Source organism: Panicum virgatum, chromosome 1N (assembly GCF_016808335.1).
Source record: "Panicum virgatum strain AP13 chromosome 1N, P.virgatum_v5, whole genome shotgun sequence".
NCBI classification, from domain to species: domain Eukaryota; kingdom Viridiplantae; phylum Streptophyta; class Magnoliopsida; order Poales; family Poaceae; genus Panicum; species Panicum virgatum.
Window position 1 is genome coordinate 2,800,141 of NC_053145.1, and position 17,432 is coordinate 2,817,572.

Below are 17,432 nucleotides of genomic sequence, written 5' to 3' on the forward strand. Positions count from 1 at the left end.
GTGGCGCGACAAGGCTAACCACGTCAGTGCCCATGTGGCGCCGGGCCAGGTCGCCCCGCCAGCGTGGCGGCTCTGTCGCGCCACCCGGATTGGCGCTACATAGGCTAATTGTCGCGCCAGTAGGGATGGCGCGACCAAACGGGCTATGGCGCAGAAATAAATTGACAACCGGGTTAAATTTAAAATATTATTAAAAAGGTTAAAAATTAAAAAAAGATTAAACTTAATCCACTCGCCTCAGCCTCAAAGTGGAATAATCCCCAAAGGTTGGATATGGTTCATGACTCTATCGATTCTGACCGATCCCTTTCCATGGTTCATCATCAGTTCTGAAACATTTTTTTTTATGTATCCACAAACTCCATTGCGAGTCAGCAACGTGCTCGGCTCTCTATCTTGCCTAGATACATGAACAGTGTTTGTCTTTCAGTATGTACGTATGCACCCCCCTCCCCCCCCTCGAAAGGACGGTGAAATCTTTTTTTTTATGGTCTTCAGTCTCTGCCTGTCCGTAGATTCAGTGTACACCAAGCGCGCAAGAAATCAGGTTTAATAAAAAAAAAGTTCTTTTATATAAGGAGTTCACTTTGACCTGAAGAAACTGAACTCACCATCTTGGCAGGGACCTGCGCAACAAATGCTAGAGTAACGTTGAAGAGATCTGCCTTGACCGTTTTATATTTGTTTATATTTCAGTACTTCTGGGATCTGGGAAGGGAATCAATCTCTTGCTTGCTGCCTCAGATTAATGTTCATTTCAAATCTCTGAATTTCTTGACACCAACGTGCCGAGATCGAGCTTGTCTAATTCTTGTACTTCGTAGGGACGCTTTTTCCTGTCACTAACTGTACGCAACACAAAGCTGGAGTGCACTCAACAGATAGGCGACACTTCCACACTAGCTTGTAGCCACAAGCCCACAAGAAAGATAAGCTGATCATCAGCAGCCAGCCAAGGGGGTCGTCCCTGCTGCAGCCGCTGATGGTGGTGGCCGTAGCTGCACCAGGGCGGCCTTCGTCACTGCCGCAGCGGCCGCCGTGGTCCTGCTGCGGCTGTGCACCTGCGGCGTGGCGGCGGCGGCCGCCGGAGCCGGAGGGGATAGCGCCAGGTACAAGGACCCCACGCAGCCGCTGAACGCGCGGATCGACGACCTGCTGCAGCGGATGACGCTCGCCGAGAAGGTCGGGCAGATGTCGCAGATCGAGCGCGAGAAGGCCACGCCCGACGTCATCAGCAACTGTTAGAATTGCCAAAACTAAATATTAAAGGCACATTACTTTAGGATCTTAACCTAACTCAGTTCATGACAAATCAATCTAATGCGGAATAAATGGCAAATCATTATACCAGCGTTAGCAGTAGCAGCAGCCATTTACGCCTGATCCGTAGAGGAAGTAAGCAATCTTGTCAGTGTAGAAGATGCAGCAGCCTAGTGGCGTCCTCTGGGCGCCAACGGAAGTGCTTGATTGGCCTTATAAACCCCTCCAGTGCCCTTAGTGATCAGACTAGCGGTTGCTAGGGTTTTAGAATGAGATGAATGGTTGATTAAGATGCTAACCACGACCTTATATTTATAGGCACTGTGGGGCTGGGGGCCAGCCTCTGAAAATAATTAGGCCTGCTGATCACAGCCCATTAGGGTTTTGTCATTAGGTTTCCTTAATCGCGTTTAGGTAGTTTAAACACTTTCTTTAATAGTGAAGATCACAAATATCTTAACTAAAATTTATTTTCAACATTCTCCCACTTGATCGACCAGTTAAGGTTAATATTCGTATCATACTAATGTTCACCCTCAGTAGTAACAGAAAGTACCGGACCAATGCGTCGTCAGTACTTGATGCACTACTGGGACCCCATTACCCACAGTCTCACTGAAACACCTCGGTAGAACGCTTATTCGTTAATTGGGAGTTCATAATGGCCATAAACCAGGACCTAAAGACTATCCACCAAACCCATATTAGTAACGTGCTGCTTAAACACGTTCGGTGGTAAGCTTTTAGTGAGCGGATCCGCTAACATAGAATTAGTTCTTATGTGCTCAGTCTTAATGGTTCGATCCTGGCATCTTTTTTTCACAATACGATACTTAAGGTCAATGTGTTTGGAAGCACCACTTGACTTGTTGTTACTCGAAAAGAATACTGCAGACTGATTATCGCAGTATAATGTTATAGGTTCCGTAATGCTGTCAATTACCTTGAGGCCCGGAATAAAATTCTTAAGCCAAACAGTCTGTCCAGTTGCTTCATAGCATGCCACAAACTCAGCTTGCATCGTCGACGCTGCAACTAAACTTTGCTTAGAGCTTTTCCATGATATAACTCCACTAGCTAACGTGTAGATATATCTTGATGTTGATTTCCTACTATCCACACACCCAGCAAAGTCAGCATCAGTATAACCCGCAACTTCAAGGTTATCTGATCTTCTGTATGGGAGCATGAAGTCTTTAGTGTCTTGGCAGTAACGTAATACCTTCTTGACACCAACCCAGTGGATCTTTCCGGGATTTTTCTGATATCTTCCAAACATTCCGGTAGCAAATGCCAAGTTAGGACGCTTACAGACTTGTGCATACATCAGGCTTCCGACAGCTGAAGCATAAGGTATGTTCTTCGTCTCATCTGATTCCAATTTGTTCTTAGGACATTGGGCTTCACTGAACTTATCGTTCTTCGCTAATGGAACAGGTGTGGCCTTACTCTTATCCATATTAAATCTCTTAAGCATTTTCTCAATATATGCCTTTTGAGACAATCCTAGTACTCTTTTGGTCCTATCTCAGTGCATCTCAATGCCCAGAACATAAGAGGCTTCACCAAGATCTTTCATATCAAAATTGGATGAAAGAAATCCCTTTGTCTCTTGCAGCATACGCTTATCGCTGCTCGCTAATAGGATATCATCCACATAAAGCTCTAGAATTATAAACTTACCACCCTTTATCTTAGTGTAGATACAATTATCCACATGATTCTCCTTAAATCCGAATTTCTTAATCACTTGATCAAATTTAAGGTTTCACTGACTTGACGCTTGCTTAAGTTCGTAAATGGATTTCTTTAGTCTGCATCCCTAATGTTCCTTGCCCTTCACAACAAAACATTCTGGTTGTGCCATGAAGATGGTCTCATCCAAGTCACCATTTAGGAACACAGTTTTGACATCCATCTATTGCAGCTCTAAATCATAATGAGCCACTAGCGCCATAACGATTCTGAATGAATCTTTCTTAGACACAGGGGAGAAAGTTTCATTATAATCAACCCCTTCCTTTTGTGTAAAGCCTTTAGCTACAAGCCTTGCTTTAAATCGTTCGCCATTCTCTTTAGAATCACGTTTAGTCTTGTAGACCCATTTACAGCTTATTGGTTTGACTCCATCAGTAATATCTACCAGATCCCAAACATCATTGGAACTCATGGACTTAAGCTCTTCTTCCGTAGCCTCAACCCATTTGGCAGAGTTCTCACATGATACTGCCTCTCTAAATGAGTTAGGATCATCAGCTTTCCCAATATCATACATGTCTTCACTCAAGTATGTCTCATAATCAGGGAAAACTGTTTGTTTCCTAGCCCGTTGTGATCTTCTTAAGGGTTCAACAGGCTGAGGTGCTGGTTGAGGTGCAGTCTGAGGCGCCTCGACAGGGTTATGAATTTCAGCATTAGACGCCACTTGCTCGGCTTGTAGTTCGCTCGCAGGCTCAGGAGCTAATTCAACTTGCGGAGCAGCGCTAGTACTCTGAACAGGAGGCGTAATCTGAATAGATGGTGTACTCTGAACGGAAGGAATGAACATCGGCACTAACTGAGGTGTTACTGTTTCCTGAATCACCGGGATGGGAAGCTCTGCCCGTATTTCTTCAAGATTAATTTCCCTCCTCGGAAAGCTCCAACTGGTTCCTGCATCCTGTCGGAACACAACCTACCTGGTCTCAACGAACTTAGTGAAACGATCAGGACAGTAGAAATGGTATCCCTTAGACTTATCAGGGTATCCGATGAAATAGCAGCTCACCGTCTTATCATCTAATTTCTTTTGCTGTTGATTAAATAACTTAGCTTCGGCTGGACAGCCCCACACACGCAAATAATTAAGCGATGGTTTCTTCCCAAACCACAAATCATAAGGTATTTTTGGCACGGATTTGGAAGGAACACGATTAAGTATGTGCGCAGCTGTTTTTAATGCTTCCATCCACAGCTCCACAGACAAAGTAGAATAACTAAGCATGCTACGTACCATGTCCATTAGTGTACGATTATGATGCTCAGCTACTCCGTTTTGCTATGGTTCGCTCGGCATACTGTACTGGGCCTTTATACCATTCTCTTCAAGATACTTAGCGAATATTCCAGGTACTTGGCCGAATGGAGCATGTCTCCCATAATATTCACCACCTCGATCTGATCTCACTAATTTAATAGTGACATTATGCTGATTTTTCACTTCAGCCTTGAATATTTTGAATTTATCTAATGACTCGGATCGATCACGAATGGGGTAAATATAACTATAACGAGAGAAGTCATCTGTGAAAGTAATGAACGAGTCAAAACCATCAATAGACTTTACTGGAAACGGGCCACAAATATCAGTATGAATTATTTCTAATAGGCCCGAACTCCGAGTAGCTCCTTTCTTAATTGTCTTAGTGAATTTCCCCTTAATACAATCAACGCATTGTTGATCTAAGTCTGAGAGATCTAATGAATGGAGTATCTCTTCTCTTATGAGACACTCAATTCTCCCCCTCGAAATGTGGCCCAAACGACAATGCCACAATTTTAAAGAAGTCTCATCATCACGCTTACGCTTATGCGATACATCATCCACATTCATTGCAGAATAAACATTATAAAAAGAGAGTAAATAAAGATCGTCTTGCAAATGACCAAGGCCCATACTTAAATTATGAAACTTAATGTTGCACACAGAGTTGCCAAACTCACAAATATATCCCGATTTATCTAAACGCGAAACAGAAATAAGGTTTCTCTTCAAACTGGGAACATAAAGAACATCATGCAAACTAAGGTTGAAGCTACCTGGTAACTCCAAGTCGAAGCTCCCAATGCCTTCAACCTTCACTTCATTGCCATCAGCCACTCTTAGGCTTCGCTCCCCCTCTCTTATAGTTCGGATCGAACTGAATACCTGTAGTGAATTAGAAATATGCACAGTGGCACCTGAGTCAATCTACCAAGTATTAGGAGAAAAATTAATCTACCAAGTATTAGGAGAAAAATTCACTAAGAATGATTCATCAATAAAAGATACATAATCAGTAATTGTACCTTTGTTCTTAAGCCACTCCTTAAATCCATGGTATTCCTTCTGCTCATGCTTAGGTCACTTGCAGAACTTGCACAGCCTCTCATTAGAGGACTTCTTATGTGACACGGCCTTGCTCTTATGGCCCTTAAACTTGTTCTTATGCTGCCTACTGCTGCCTGACTCAGCCTGATGCTTAGGAGTGTTGCTCATGCTAACTAGCCCAAAGCGCTCGCTCACCATGTTGACAGCATCCTTTATCCTCTCAACTTTCTGCCTTTCTTTTTCCTCAACACAGTAGCTAATGAGCTCAGCCATGCTCCAAGTCGCCTTCTGAGTGTTCTAGCTTATTTTGAAGGGACTGTACTGTACTGGAAGAGAAGTCATGATGAAGTGCACTATAAAACCATCAGAGATAGCCATATCCAGTGTTTTCAGCTTATTTGCCATGTCACACATGCTCATACTGTGTTCCCTGATTTCCACTTTGCCCATCATACTGTGAAGTCAGCATCTTCATGATCAAGGTGCTAGCATAAATCTTGGAAGAACTCTTAAAGTTCTCTTCCACCTTGGCAAGGTATGCCTTGGCGCTCAGCTCATTACCATCCTGGTCCTTATCAGGAATAGCACCATAGATGGCCGGAGAGATCATGTTCTTAATGATCACGTTGGCCATCCTGTCAGATCTCTCCCACTTCTCAATGGCAGTACGATCACCATTGGGATCAGTGGGCTCTGCTGGCTTGTCTTGACGTAAGGCGAGATCATACTTGCACACAGCAATGGCAACCTTAACATCTTTATACCAGCTTGGGTAGTTGGTGCCATTAAGGGGCTCAATGGACTTCTGGTAGCCCGACACAGTGTTCACTGAAAATCATGAGAACAATAACTTCATTAAACTCACAATTAAGATGCGCATAAGAAGTATAAAATTAACCCTACGATGGTCTGATTAAAATCATACATAAATTTCAATTTGCATCACCGATGGGGAAAACAAACAAAATTTATCATTAAAACTTGTAATTAAATCAACGATGGTCAGAATTAATTACAAGTGCTCTAAATAAACTTCTCGATGGTTCCATTTAAATAGAGTGCATCTTAATTGCTTATGGTGGATGAACATAATTTTCAGCGAATAAGTGCAATTAAAATATGATTAAAAACAATTATATAACTCATGGAAAATTAAATAACATAATGCTGGTAATAATAGGTGCAATAGAAATTAAATTAAAGCCTTAAACATAACAGCAATTAAATTTAAGCTTAAAACAGTAAAACAGTAAAGGAAAATGCTTTAAATCTTAAATTGGGCTAAAACTCATGAAACAGCATCAAAATATCCCCATGTGCGCAGCCCAAACTGCGCAGTTGGCCCATTTAGCCCAATTCGGCCCACTAACCAGCAAACCCTAACACCGGCTAGATCTGAGCCGTTCATCATGATCTAAGGCCCACGAACTGATGTGGCACAGTATAAAAGAGTGAGGTGCTGTCTGAAAACCCCAATTTCCTCACTCCCTTTCTCTTCTCTTCTCTCAGATCGAGTGGCCGCCGCACCCGCAACTCACGCGGCCTCCTCCTGCTCATGTGCCTGGGCACCGCCGCCAGGGCACAGCCGCCCGCCTCTTGCTGCAGCTCAAGCCGCGCTCGGGCCAGCCACCGCCTTGGGGCGCTTCACGCCGCCACCTTACGCGCGCCGCGCGTCTGTGTGGGTGTGGGACCGACGTGCTGCAGCGCCTGCTGGGGCTGCCGCTTGATGCGGCTTGCAGGCCGCCGACCGGCCGCCTTGGTCCACGCATGCGTGCGTGGGGAGGACCAGCGTGCGCGGCGCCTGCTTTGGCCCGGCCGCCGCCTCGTGCGCCGGAGCTGCGCGGTGTCGCGGCCCGGCCGGCCGCCCGCTCACCTTGGCTCACCCCGCCACCTCACCTTGGCTCACCCGCGCCGCCGCTTACGCTCCTCTGTGGGCCCTCCCGCCGGCGCCGCGTGCGAGCGAGTCGCGCGCGGTTCCGTCGGGGGGCTCCACTTAGGTACAGCTCATGGTGTCCGGGTGCAATTGCACCGCAGACGGGCCAACCTCATACCCACTGCGTCGCCCAGGTAAGATGTTCCTCAATCTTAGGGTTAGGGTTAGGGAATTTCATGAAGAGATCTGAAAATTGCTTTTCCCCTTCTTCTACATGCTGACTCATGCATCTAATCTCATAGATCTAACTTTAATTTGCCGAATTAAAACAGGAACAGGGATCTAATTTGGGGAATAGATTAAGTAGCAGTAAAGCCTAACCTTAATTGCATAGCTAATCATTAGTTTGCCTCGGTTTAAACATTAATTAGCATTAACATAAAACATTTGCATCTAATCCGAGACACTTAGCATTAATAGATCAAGATTTAATTTAAACTTGACCTAAACCGAATTAGATTAGATCTAATCTCGTGATCAGAAACCTAATTAACCATGATTTAGATCTAATCAAGCATGATTAACACATAAAAGCCTTTCTGCAGGAACTAATAGCATCTAAAACATGAATCAAACTTAACTGTGCAATAGGATCTAATTTGCACAGTTCATATGCATCTTAAACCGACGAAAATCAGAGGCATATTATGGCTTAAAATTGACCGTGCATGACTAGGTTAATATGGCTCATGATACCGATTGTTAGAATTGCCAAAACTAAATATTAGAGGCACATTACTTTAGGATCTTAACATAACCCAGTTCATGACAAATCAATCTAATGCGGAATAAATGGCAAATCATTATACCAGCGTTAGCAGTAGCAGCAACCATTTACGCCTGATCCGTAGGGAAAGTAGGCGTTCTTGTCGGTGTAGAAGATGCAGCAGCCTAGCGGCGTCCTCTAGGCGCCAACGGGAGTGCTTGGCCTTCCAAACCCCTCCAGTGCCCTTAGCGATCAGACTAGCGGTGGCTAGAATTTTAGAATGAGATGAATGGTTTTTTAAGGTGCTAACCACGACCTTATATTTATAGGCACTGTGGGGCTGGGGGCCAGCCTCTGGAAACAGGCCTAATGGGCCTGCTGATCACAGCCCATTAGAGTTTTGTCATTAGGTTTCCTTAATTGTGTTTAGGTGGTTTAAACGCTTTCCTTAATAGTGAAGATCACAAATATCGTGGTACGCCGAGAACCCCGACGCCGGTTTCACCTGGGACAACGAGGCCCGCTTCGACTACGCCGTCGTGGTCGTCGGCGAGCCGCCGTACGCCGAGACCGCAGGCGGCAACACGAACCTGACCATCCCGGCGCCCGGGCCCGGCGTCATCCGGAACGTCTGCGGCGGCATCAGGTGCGTCGTGGTGCTCGTGTCCGGGCGGCCGCTGGTGGTGGAGCCGTACATCGACGCCATCGACGCGCTGGTGGCGGCGTGGCTGCCGGGGACAGAGGGGCAGGGCGTCGCCGACGTGCTGTTCGGCGACTACGGGTTCACCGCTCACCGGGAAGCTGTCGAGGACGTGGTTCCGGTCGGTGGAGCAGCTGCCAATGAACGTCGGCGACGCGCACGACAACCCCCTGTTCCCGTTCGGGTTCGGGCTCGAGACACAGCCGTCGACGCGGGGCGGGTGGCCCAAAAATACTCACGGCAGCACGCGGGCTGCCGCATAAGTCCGCATCTGCTATTGCGGCTGGTGCGGACGCGGGGCGGGCAGCCCCCGTCCGCCCCACTTGCATCCATAGTTCGGATTCACGATATCTCATTGGAAGTTTTGGGAAGTTATTAGTTCAATTCTGAGCTGAATTCTTAAACTTTTCGGTGAAAAATCGTCAATCCAAACAGACCCCTAATTAATGACGACAGATGAGAGAGGAATGTCCGCTGGTCGATTGATTCCGAATTATAAGGGCAAGTACAATAGTGGAGACAACTGTCGTCTGTTTAGTACAAACAGACATTTTAAACAGACAGTTTGTACAATAAGTTATCTGTTTAGCTATCTGCAACGTGTTTAATTCATCCTTTGATATAGAAATTATGGAGATCTAGTGCATACTTAATCCTTGTTGGATATACGAGAGAATGCACAATATATTTAAATAATTCGCATGACTCTTGCCGATTGAAAAACTCTCTCCTCCATGGCTGACGGATAGAAGCTCACTATGAGTCAAAATGCCGATGATTTAGGGCATGAGAGGGTTTGGAATTAGGGGGAAAAGAAAGATGACGATGAGGGGGTTCCGTTTTATCTCTTACTTCCCTCGGAGATGCATCATGGTGATCGGACGCACTAACACTAGGAATTATGCTAGAAAACATAGCAGAAAAGATTTCAACCTAAACGAGTTAAGAGCAAACCAAAGTTGCAAGCCTCAGAAAAAATCGGAACTGCAGAGCTATCCAGAAGGTAGCCTAGCTTGCTTCTAGAAGATTCTATAGTGATCCACAGGAATCGGCCTTGGGTGACGCCTTCCTAGTCGTCGAAAGATTTCATCCCTCGGTCATTAAGGAGCAAGAAAACGGATGTGCGTTCGCGCAACGGCTTTTGCTGTAGTTGCCTTATGTTATAGACATGTTCCAGTTCACTGCGCCCAACCCTGTTTGCTACGACCTGCCTCCCTGTGCTGAGTCATGCGGTCGATTGGTAGAACACCACGTGCTACCATTTCATGTCTCGAGCGAGCTATAAAATGAAGGGAAAACTAAGCCAGGACAGTCGCATAGTACCAGCTCTTCAGAGAATATTAGGGTTTGGAAGTATTAGGATCGAAAACCGGAACTTCCATAAATACCAAACCGGAACTTCCGGTTTGCAAACCCGCCTGTTTTGGCTCGGGAGCACCAATAAAAATTCGGAAACTATAGCAAATGATCTCCAAAAATCATGAAACTTGAACCAGAGAATGGCCATCATGAGTCTACTACGATGAGATCTCCACAAAATTCTCACTTTGCAAAAACACAAATTTCTGGGTCTCAAAATCCGGAACTTTTGGTTTTCCTTGGGTGCAGGAAAATCCGAAGAAAAGAGCAAACTCAATTAAACGACGTTCAATCTTCTTGACATTTTGACCAGAGCTTTGTATGTTCATGGTGAGTCTTTTCCAAAAAGATCAAGACTTCACGACGAATTTCACTAATTCAGTTAAAAACACTAGAGAAGAAGGGTTTCAGAAAACTCAAATTTCGAGGTGCTCGTGCATGGATTCAAGAAGGGATCACCCAAGATGTTGTTGCATATGTCCCAGCACCAAATAGCACTAAGAAATTCTATCCAAATCGCAGCCAATGTGAAGAACTAAAAATCATCTAAAAGTAGCTCCGAAAATAGGGAAAATGATAAATTTCAAATTCGCAAGAGATAGGACAAGTGAGCACAAATTTGAGCTTTGGATTGCATCACTCTATCCGAATACAGGCTAATTCTAGCAACAATCAAAACTAGAATGACAAAAAACTCAAACAAAGAGCCACACTCTACCTCTCCCAAACCCTAACAAATCTCTCTCATAACAAAATTTGAGGACCTCCACCAAAATAGCTGCAAGAGGTGGCTGCCCCACATATATATAGGCGCCTAGCAAATGGCCAAAATGCGCCCTTCCATCAAGCATACAACCTAAATACCCCTTAGGGTAAAACCATCCAAGTTTTTCTTGAAGCATCGGGCGGACCCGAAGCCTTCACAATTTCGCTTCGCCTCGACACAAGTTTTGTGAAGGTACCACACATCCTCTGACCTGATGCCACCCAGCGCACCGGACTCGCCCTCCGGTTTTTTGTGACCCAAACCGGAAATCCTCCGCCCATGGTTGAGGTCCAAACTGTCGCAACCCCCGCTTACACAGGAGTCACATGTGGTACAATTCCAGTCCCAGGAGACTGGTACACACATTTCGGCAGAATGGATCATTGCCGATTGTATGGCAGCGGTTTATGGATTTCAATTCAAAATAAAAGAAGAACAAAAAGAAAGTAAGCTAGTGCTAAAGCTGAAACAACATTGATGAGCCAGTCAACATCGCAACTCAGCATCGTGAAGGCCCACGCCACAGGCAAGTCGGGTGCGGACGCGACGACTACGGGTAGACTTCTCCGGCATAGAACCGTCTTTGTAAACGCAGGCAAGGGTGAGTACAAAAGTACTCAGCAAGACCAACCCCGCCCTACGGAGGGGGATAAAAATTCATGCATAATGGAGTACTAGAAAGTGGCTGGGGTTTATTTTGCGAAAAACAGGTTTTTACCCATGCAAGGTTAATTTTGTAGAGGTATTTTAGCAAAAGAGTAATATAGTCATATTTATAAGTATTTTTAAAAAGAAGTGAGTTCAACTTTTAATGCTACCGGACACTCTGTCCTCAGTAGCCCACGGCACTCTTGCCGGACATTTCCAAAATCAGACCCAAATCCTATTTTATCAAAATGGTTTTAAAAGCTCTAAAACCAGCTGTCTAGTTCAAGCGCTCTTGACCGTGAGCACGGCTAATCAAATAGTTTTACACTCTGCAGAGGTTGTACACTTTACCCATACGACATGTTTCGCTTTGACGCCAGCGCGTAGCTAGCGCGCATATACACAATTCCTTAGATGTGTCGGCAAGCTAACATGACAGAGCCGTTACATCAACCGGACCCAAAATATACTACACGACAGACTGCCGGAGTATCGCGGCTCCGTACATCTAACCGGGTTAGCTACCCCGACACCGACGAGCTCCTCGAGCACTCCGGCGGTAGCATCCTCTTGGGCCGACTGACTTAATAAGCTAAGGCCAGTGCACATTTAGCCGTATGGTTGCACTGTAATACTTGACTAGAATCCTGCCAATTACCAGTCCTTAATCGAGACAAGGCGGATAACTACAAGACCGTACCACACAGGCTCGAGTCCAATCTCCAATGGTCCCACACATGGACCCTATTCCGCCCCATATCTGGGTAATCACTATCATCGTCCTCATGTTCATTATACTTTTTTTAAAAATTTAACTCACACCTTTTAAAAACAACCATCCCATTTTTCTCATTTGTAAATGATTGCATTTGGTAAATAACAGTGAGTAAAGTTGCATAAATAAATCCTAAGCATGCTAGTATCATTTATCAAGGCATTCATCTAAACAGAGCTAATCATGTTTAGAGATAAATCTTAGGTTGTCAATGGATAATCAGGATATAAACAATAGCAAGGTATGGCCTTTCAAATGAGTATTTAACTACATCAAGCAGTAAAATAGTTCAAGGTTTCATATACAAATTGAATGCACTTTTAAATAGGCTTCTACAGGTTGTGTTTAAAAACTGGGATAAGCATGATCAAAAGGGAAAAGGTTGGACTTGCCTTCGCTCAACAAACGGGTAGTTCGACTCGCTGTACGCGTTTCGATTTCCGGCTCGCGGTACTAGTCCTCGTGCTTGCGGTACGTACTCCGGGCTTCTGCTTGCGGTAAGAACTTCCTAACTCGCGGCACCGGACTCCAGGCTTCTTCTCGTCGTCGTTCGCGAACTCTCGGCGACTATTACGCGGCACAAATCAAACAAACAAAGCATACATAAATGTAAACTGAACTCTATAAATTATAAAAGTAACAAAGACAGTTAGAGCTAGATTTTTAGATAAATTTAGGAAGATGAATCCGGCCAGATAGCATGCTGTGCTTACCAAGAGCACGATGAGCAGCTCGTCAGAATGAGAGAGCGAAGAGCAAATCCTTGCTCTGGCGGAAAAGATAGGGCGAGTGAGCTCAGGTTGGGAAGGTAGCCGGGTTGGTCGGAAATGAGTTTGGAGTGATGGAGGAGCTACGCGAATGCGCCTTTTATCGACCAAGAGGAGGCAGTAGCCGACAATGGCGTGACGGGGTACTAGTGCGAGAACAGAAATAACGCTGTGGCGAAGAGCGGTGTTGTCATCACACGCGCGACGAGATGGCAAAGCCGGCGTGGGTGGCAAAGCATCATGATGCCACAGTGCGGAGCGGCGCCGAAAGCTGCCGGACAGTGTTGTGCGGTCTCATCGTGGGGCCATAGTGTCGCGCCATGCGTGAGTGCGGTTCGCGCGTGTCGTGGTTTCAGCGAAAGGGGATGGCCCCGTGAGGGGCATCTTAAGTAGGAGGTTGGCGCGTGGCAACGAGTCGGCAATATTTCGTCCGGCGAACGGCTCGGCATCCGTTCTCCCGAACAAAAGCATGCCATGTGTAAGGTTGGATAGATTGTAACTTCACATTATTTAGTTGTGCAGGCTTGCGCTCGTGGCATCCAGCGACGACTGGTCCACGGCGACGTGGCTTGTGCCGGGCTTGCGAGGATGGTGGCAAGCACGACGGCCTCTGGCGGCATGCATGAGCACGGTGCCCGGCATGGCCGGTTCATGACGTGACCGCCCGCGGCAAGAGCGCGGGGCAGAGCGGCCGTGGTACCGCAGGTAGGCTTGGCAAGGCCAATCGTACGTTCGCGTTCGTGGTGAGTAGCTACAGCTAGCTCGCGACGCGACATCGGCGATGATGGAACGGGTGTGCCGTGAAAGAGTGAGAGCCAAGACAATCTTCTGTATTGATCTCAAGTCACAATATATAGATTACAACAGGCAGCGCCTGTGCATGCGGTTGTGCAGCGAGCGCACCGGGCGAGCGAGTTACGTGGAGCAAGACCCGTGCGGGAGCTGCGCGTCGTGCGTGCCGTGCGCGAGATGCGCGCGTGCATGCGTGGCGAGGCCGTTTGGCAAAGCCGCCGGCCAAGCGCAAACGAAGGAGGAGGCGAGAACATGAGGAACTCGGTCAACACCCCCCAGTCTCATGTGTAGTCGCCGTGACACATAGACTGGATCGAAAGTCTTCGAATGTTGCCGAAGGAACTGTAGGAAGTTCCTTCGTCATCATGTCCGCGAACTGCTGCGTGGTCGGAACATGAAGGACACGGAGCTCACCGAGCGCGACCTTCTCTCGAACAAAATGAATGTCGAGCTCGATGCGCTTCGTGCGCTTGTGATGGACCGGGTTCGCGGACATGTACACTGCCAAGATGTTGTCGCAGTAGGCCACGGACGCCTTGTCGACGGTGCAGTGAAGCTCGCCGAGCAGCTGCCGCAGCCAGATGCACTCGGCCGTCGCATTCGCCACGGCACGGTACTCCGCTTCCGCGCTGGAGCGCGAGACCGTCGGCTGCCTCTTCGACGACCACGACAGCAAGGAGTCGCCGAGGTAGACGCAGTAGCCGGAGGTAGACCGTCTCATGTCCGGGCACCCGGCCCAGTCGGCGTCGGAGTAGGCAGAGATGTCGAGATGCGGCGAGGCACGGAGATGGAGGCCGAGGCCGGTGGTGCCGCGGACGTACCGAAGAACACACTTCAGGAACGCCAAGTGACCCGCGCATGGATCATGCATGTGTAAGCATATCTGTTGTACGGCGTAGGCGAGGTCCGGCCGCGTAACAGTTAAGTACTGCAACACGCCGGTGAGACTCCGGTAGGAGGATGGATCGCTGACCGGTTCACCCTCCGCAGCGGGGAGCTTGCCTTTGACATCCACCGGCGTCGAGATCGGCTTGCAGTTGGCCATCCCAGCACGCTCGAGGATGTCCTCGGTGTACTGCTGCTGCGAGAGGGCGAATCCATGGGCGGTGCGCGTGACACTGATGCCGAGGAAGTAGCGGAGAGGTCCCATGTCGCGGACGGCGAATTCGGCACGAAACCGGCCGATGATGCACTCCAGTAGCATCGTGGAGGAGCCGGTGAGCACCATGTCGTCGACGTAGAGGAGGAGATATGCGAGCTCGTTGCCTTGCCGTAAAACGAACTTGGAGGCATCGGAGCGGGCAGAGATGAAGCCGAGCTTGGCGATGAACATCGCGAACCGCTAAAACCACGCGCGTGGGGCTTGTTTGAGCCCGTAGAGCGAGCGGTCCAGGAGGCACACGGCGTCGGGTTGCTCTGGGTCGACGAAGCCCACCGGTTGCTGGGAGTAGACGTGTTCCTGCAAGTGACCGTGGAGGAAAGCGTTGGACACATCCAGTTGGCGAGTCGGCCAGCCGCGCGATGCCGCCAGAGTCAGCACGGTGCGGATGGTGGCCGGCTTGAGGTGCCCGCGACCGGCACGAAGACAGAGTTGTCGATCACAGGGCTGGGAACTGGTGCGGACGACGGAGACGGTGGCGCACGGTACGGGAAGGCGGTCTCGTCGAAGACCACGTGCCACGACACGATGACGCGCCGAGAAGCCAAGTCGAAGCAGCGGTAGCCCTTGTGGTCCAGCGGGTACCCGAGGAAGGCGCACGCCGAAGACTGAGCGCTCAGCTTGTGCGGCGTGGTGGCGGCGAGGTTGGGGTATCAGAGGGACCCGAACACCCGGAGGTGCGCATAGTCCGGTGGCACGCCGAAGAGATACTCGAATGGGGTCGCCGTCCCAGTAGCTCGACATGGCCGCCTGTTAAGGAGATAGGTGGCAGTAGACAGCGCCTCGGCCCAGAAGGACACGGGCATGTTAGAGTGGAAAAGCATGCTGCGAACGCTGTCGTTTAGGGTGCGGATGATGCGCTCCGCTTTGCCGTTTTGTGGCGACATGCAGGGGCACGAAAGCCTTAGCGCGATGCCGTGATCGGCGAAGAACGTGCGGAGGGCGAAGTTGTCGAACTCTTTCCCATTGTCGGTTTGCAAGGCCAATAATGGAAGCTGAAACTGAGTAAGGATGTAGGCGTGGAAGTGCTGAATAAGGGGGAAGACCTCAGACTTTGCACGCAAAGGGAAAGACCATGTATAATGAGTAAAGTCATCGATGATTACATGATAATATCGGTAACCAGAGTTGCTAACAATAGGTGATGTCCAAACATCGGCATGAACAAGTTGAAAAGGGAAATAGCCAACGGACTCAGAAGCTGAAAAGGGAAGCCGGACATGCTTTCCAAGCTGGCAGGCGTGGCAAGTGTGGCCGGCAGTTTTATTGGTGTCGAACTGAAGATCTTGATGAGACGGCAGGGCGGAGTGGAGACCCGGATGTCCAAGGCGCTGGTGCCAAAGTTCGGTGGAGGCGAGCAAGGCTTGTGGCGCCGGAACATGCAGCGGGTACAGGTCGCCGGAGCTGTTACATCGGAGCATCTCCGTTCGAGTGGGTAGATCCTTGATGGAAAAGCCAAAGGGGTCAAACTCGACGCTAACATTGTTATCACGAGTAAGGGAACAAACGGAAACTAAATTCTTAATCAGAACGGGCGAGACAAAAATGTTGCGGAGGTGGAGAGGAGCAGCGAAAGTGGGAAAGGAAGTCGCCGCCTGGTGGGTGACAGGAAGAGTGGCCCCGTTGCCCACGGTGATGGGAGCAGCTCGTGGGAGGGGACGGAGAGAGTGGAGGTTACCAGAGGAGCCGGCCATGTGCGACGTAGCACCGGTGTCGAGGAACCACTCGGAGGAGTTGGAGCCGGCGGGTGGAACACCGGCATTGGCGAGGGCGGCGAGGAGGGCGCTCTGGTCCCAGACGCCGTGCGCGGGAACGCCCTGAGTTGGATCAGGTGCAGTCGAAGCTGGGCCGTTGGCTGGCACGGGGACGGCGTAGTGGGCCTGATGCGGGTTGGAGCCGGGACGTGGGCCGAGGACGCCGGCGCCGGGGTGACGGAACGGCATGGGCCATGCCTGGACCATGCCGGTCCACGGGTTGTAGCCCGAGGCTCACGGGGCGTTGGGGAAGGGGCGCCTGGACGCGGTGCCACCGCCGGAGCCCTGGCCGGCAGCGGTGGTGGAGGCGGAGGTCTGACCCCTGGAGGGAGCCGTCTTCTTCTTCTTCGTGGAGGATGACGATGCCTTGCCAGGAGCGCCGGACTGGCCAGTCGGGGCAGAGGCCCGACCGGAGCCATTGGCGGTGGCGACAAGGACGTGGTGGGACGCCATCTTGGATTGCTCCTTGTCGTAGAGCTCCTCGAGGAGCAGGTAGGAGCGTGCAGAGAGGAAGGTGTGGGGCGGGTGCTTGGCGGTGAGGGCGGAGACGGTGTGGCTGTACTTGGGGGAGAGACCGCGGATCAGGTTCAGAACCTGGCTTGGTTCCGAGACGGGCTGGCCGATGTCGCGGAGGGCGTCAGCCAGCTGCTTGAGCCGGGCGGTGTACTGGCCGATCGTCATGTCTCCTTGGTAGAGGCCGCGGAACTCCGCCTCAAGGTAGACCGCGCGGTGGAGCTGGTTGTC

The 17,432-nt window shown here is 49.2% G+C and overlaps 2 protein-coding genes and 1 pseudogene across 2 annotated transcripts; 1 reads left to right on the forward strand and 2 right to left on the reverse strand.

Moving 5' to 3' along the window:
* Positions 1–5,735: 5,735 nt before the first annotated feature.
* On the reverse strand, positions 5,736–7,337 carry LOC120654297. Its single transcript, XM_039931801.1, has 2 exons — positions 7,331–7,337; positions 5,736–6,157 (listed from the first exon to the last, which is right to left on the reverse strand). The coding sequence occupies exons 1-2, from the start codon at positions 7,335–7,337 to the stop codon at positions 5,736–5,738; spliced, it is 429 nt and encodes a 142-aa protein (XP_039787735.1).
* Positions 7,338–8,253: 916 nt separating this feature from the next.
* LOC120654298 lies at positions 8,254–8,931 on the forward strand (annotated as a pseudogene).
* Positions 8,932–14,040: 5,109 nt separating this feature from the next.
* LOC120654299 (uncharacterized mitochondrial protein AtMg00810-like) lies at positions 14,041–15,108 on the reverse strand. The gene has a single exon (XM_039931802.1). The coding sequence runs from the start codon at positions 15,106–15,108 to the stop codon at positions 14,041–14,043; it is 1,068 nt and encodes a 355-aa protein (XP_039787736.1).
* Between the last annotated feature and the right edge of the window lie 2,324 nt (positions 15,109–17,432).

What these genes read in the sequence shown, in the direction of transcription:
- LOC120654299 (XM_039931802.1), bottom strand. Translation starts at nt 15,108, where the DNA reads ATGTTCATCGCCAAGCTCGGCTTCATCTCTGCCCGCTCCGATGCCTCC.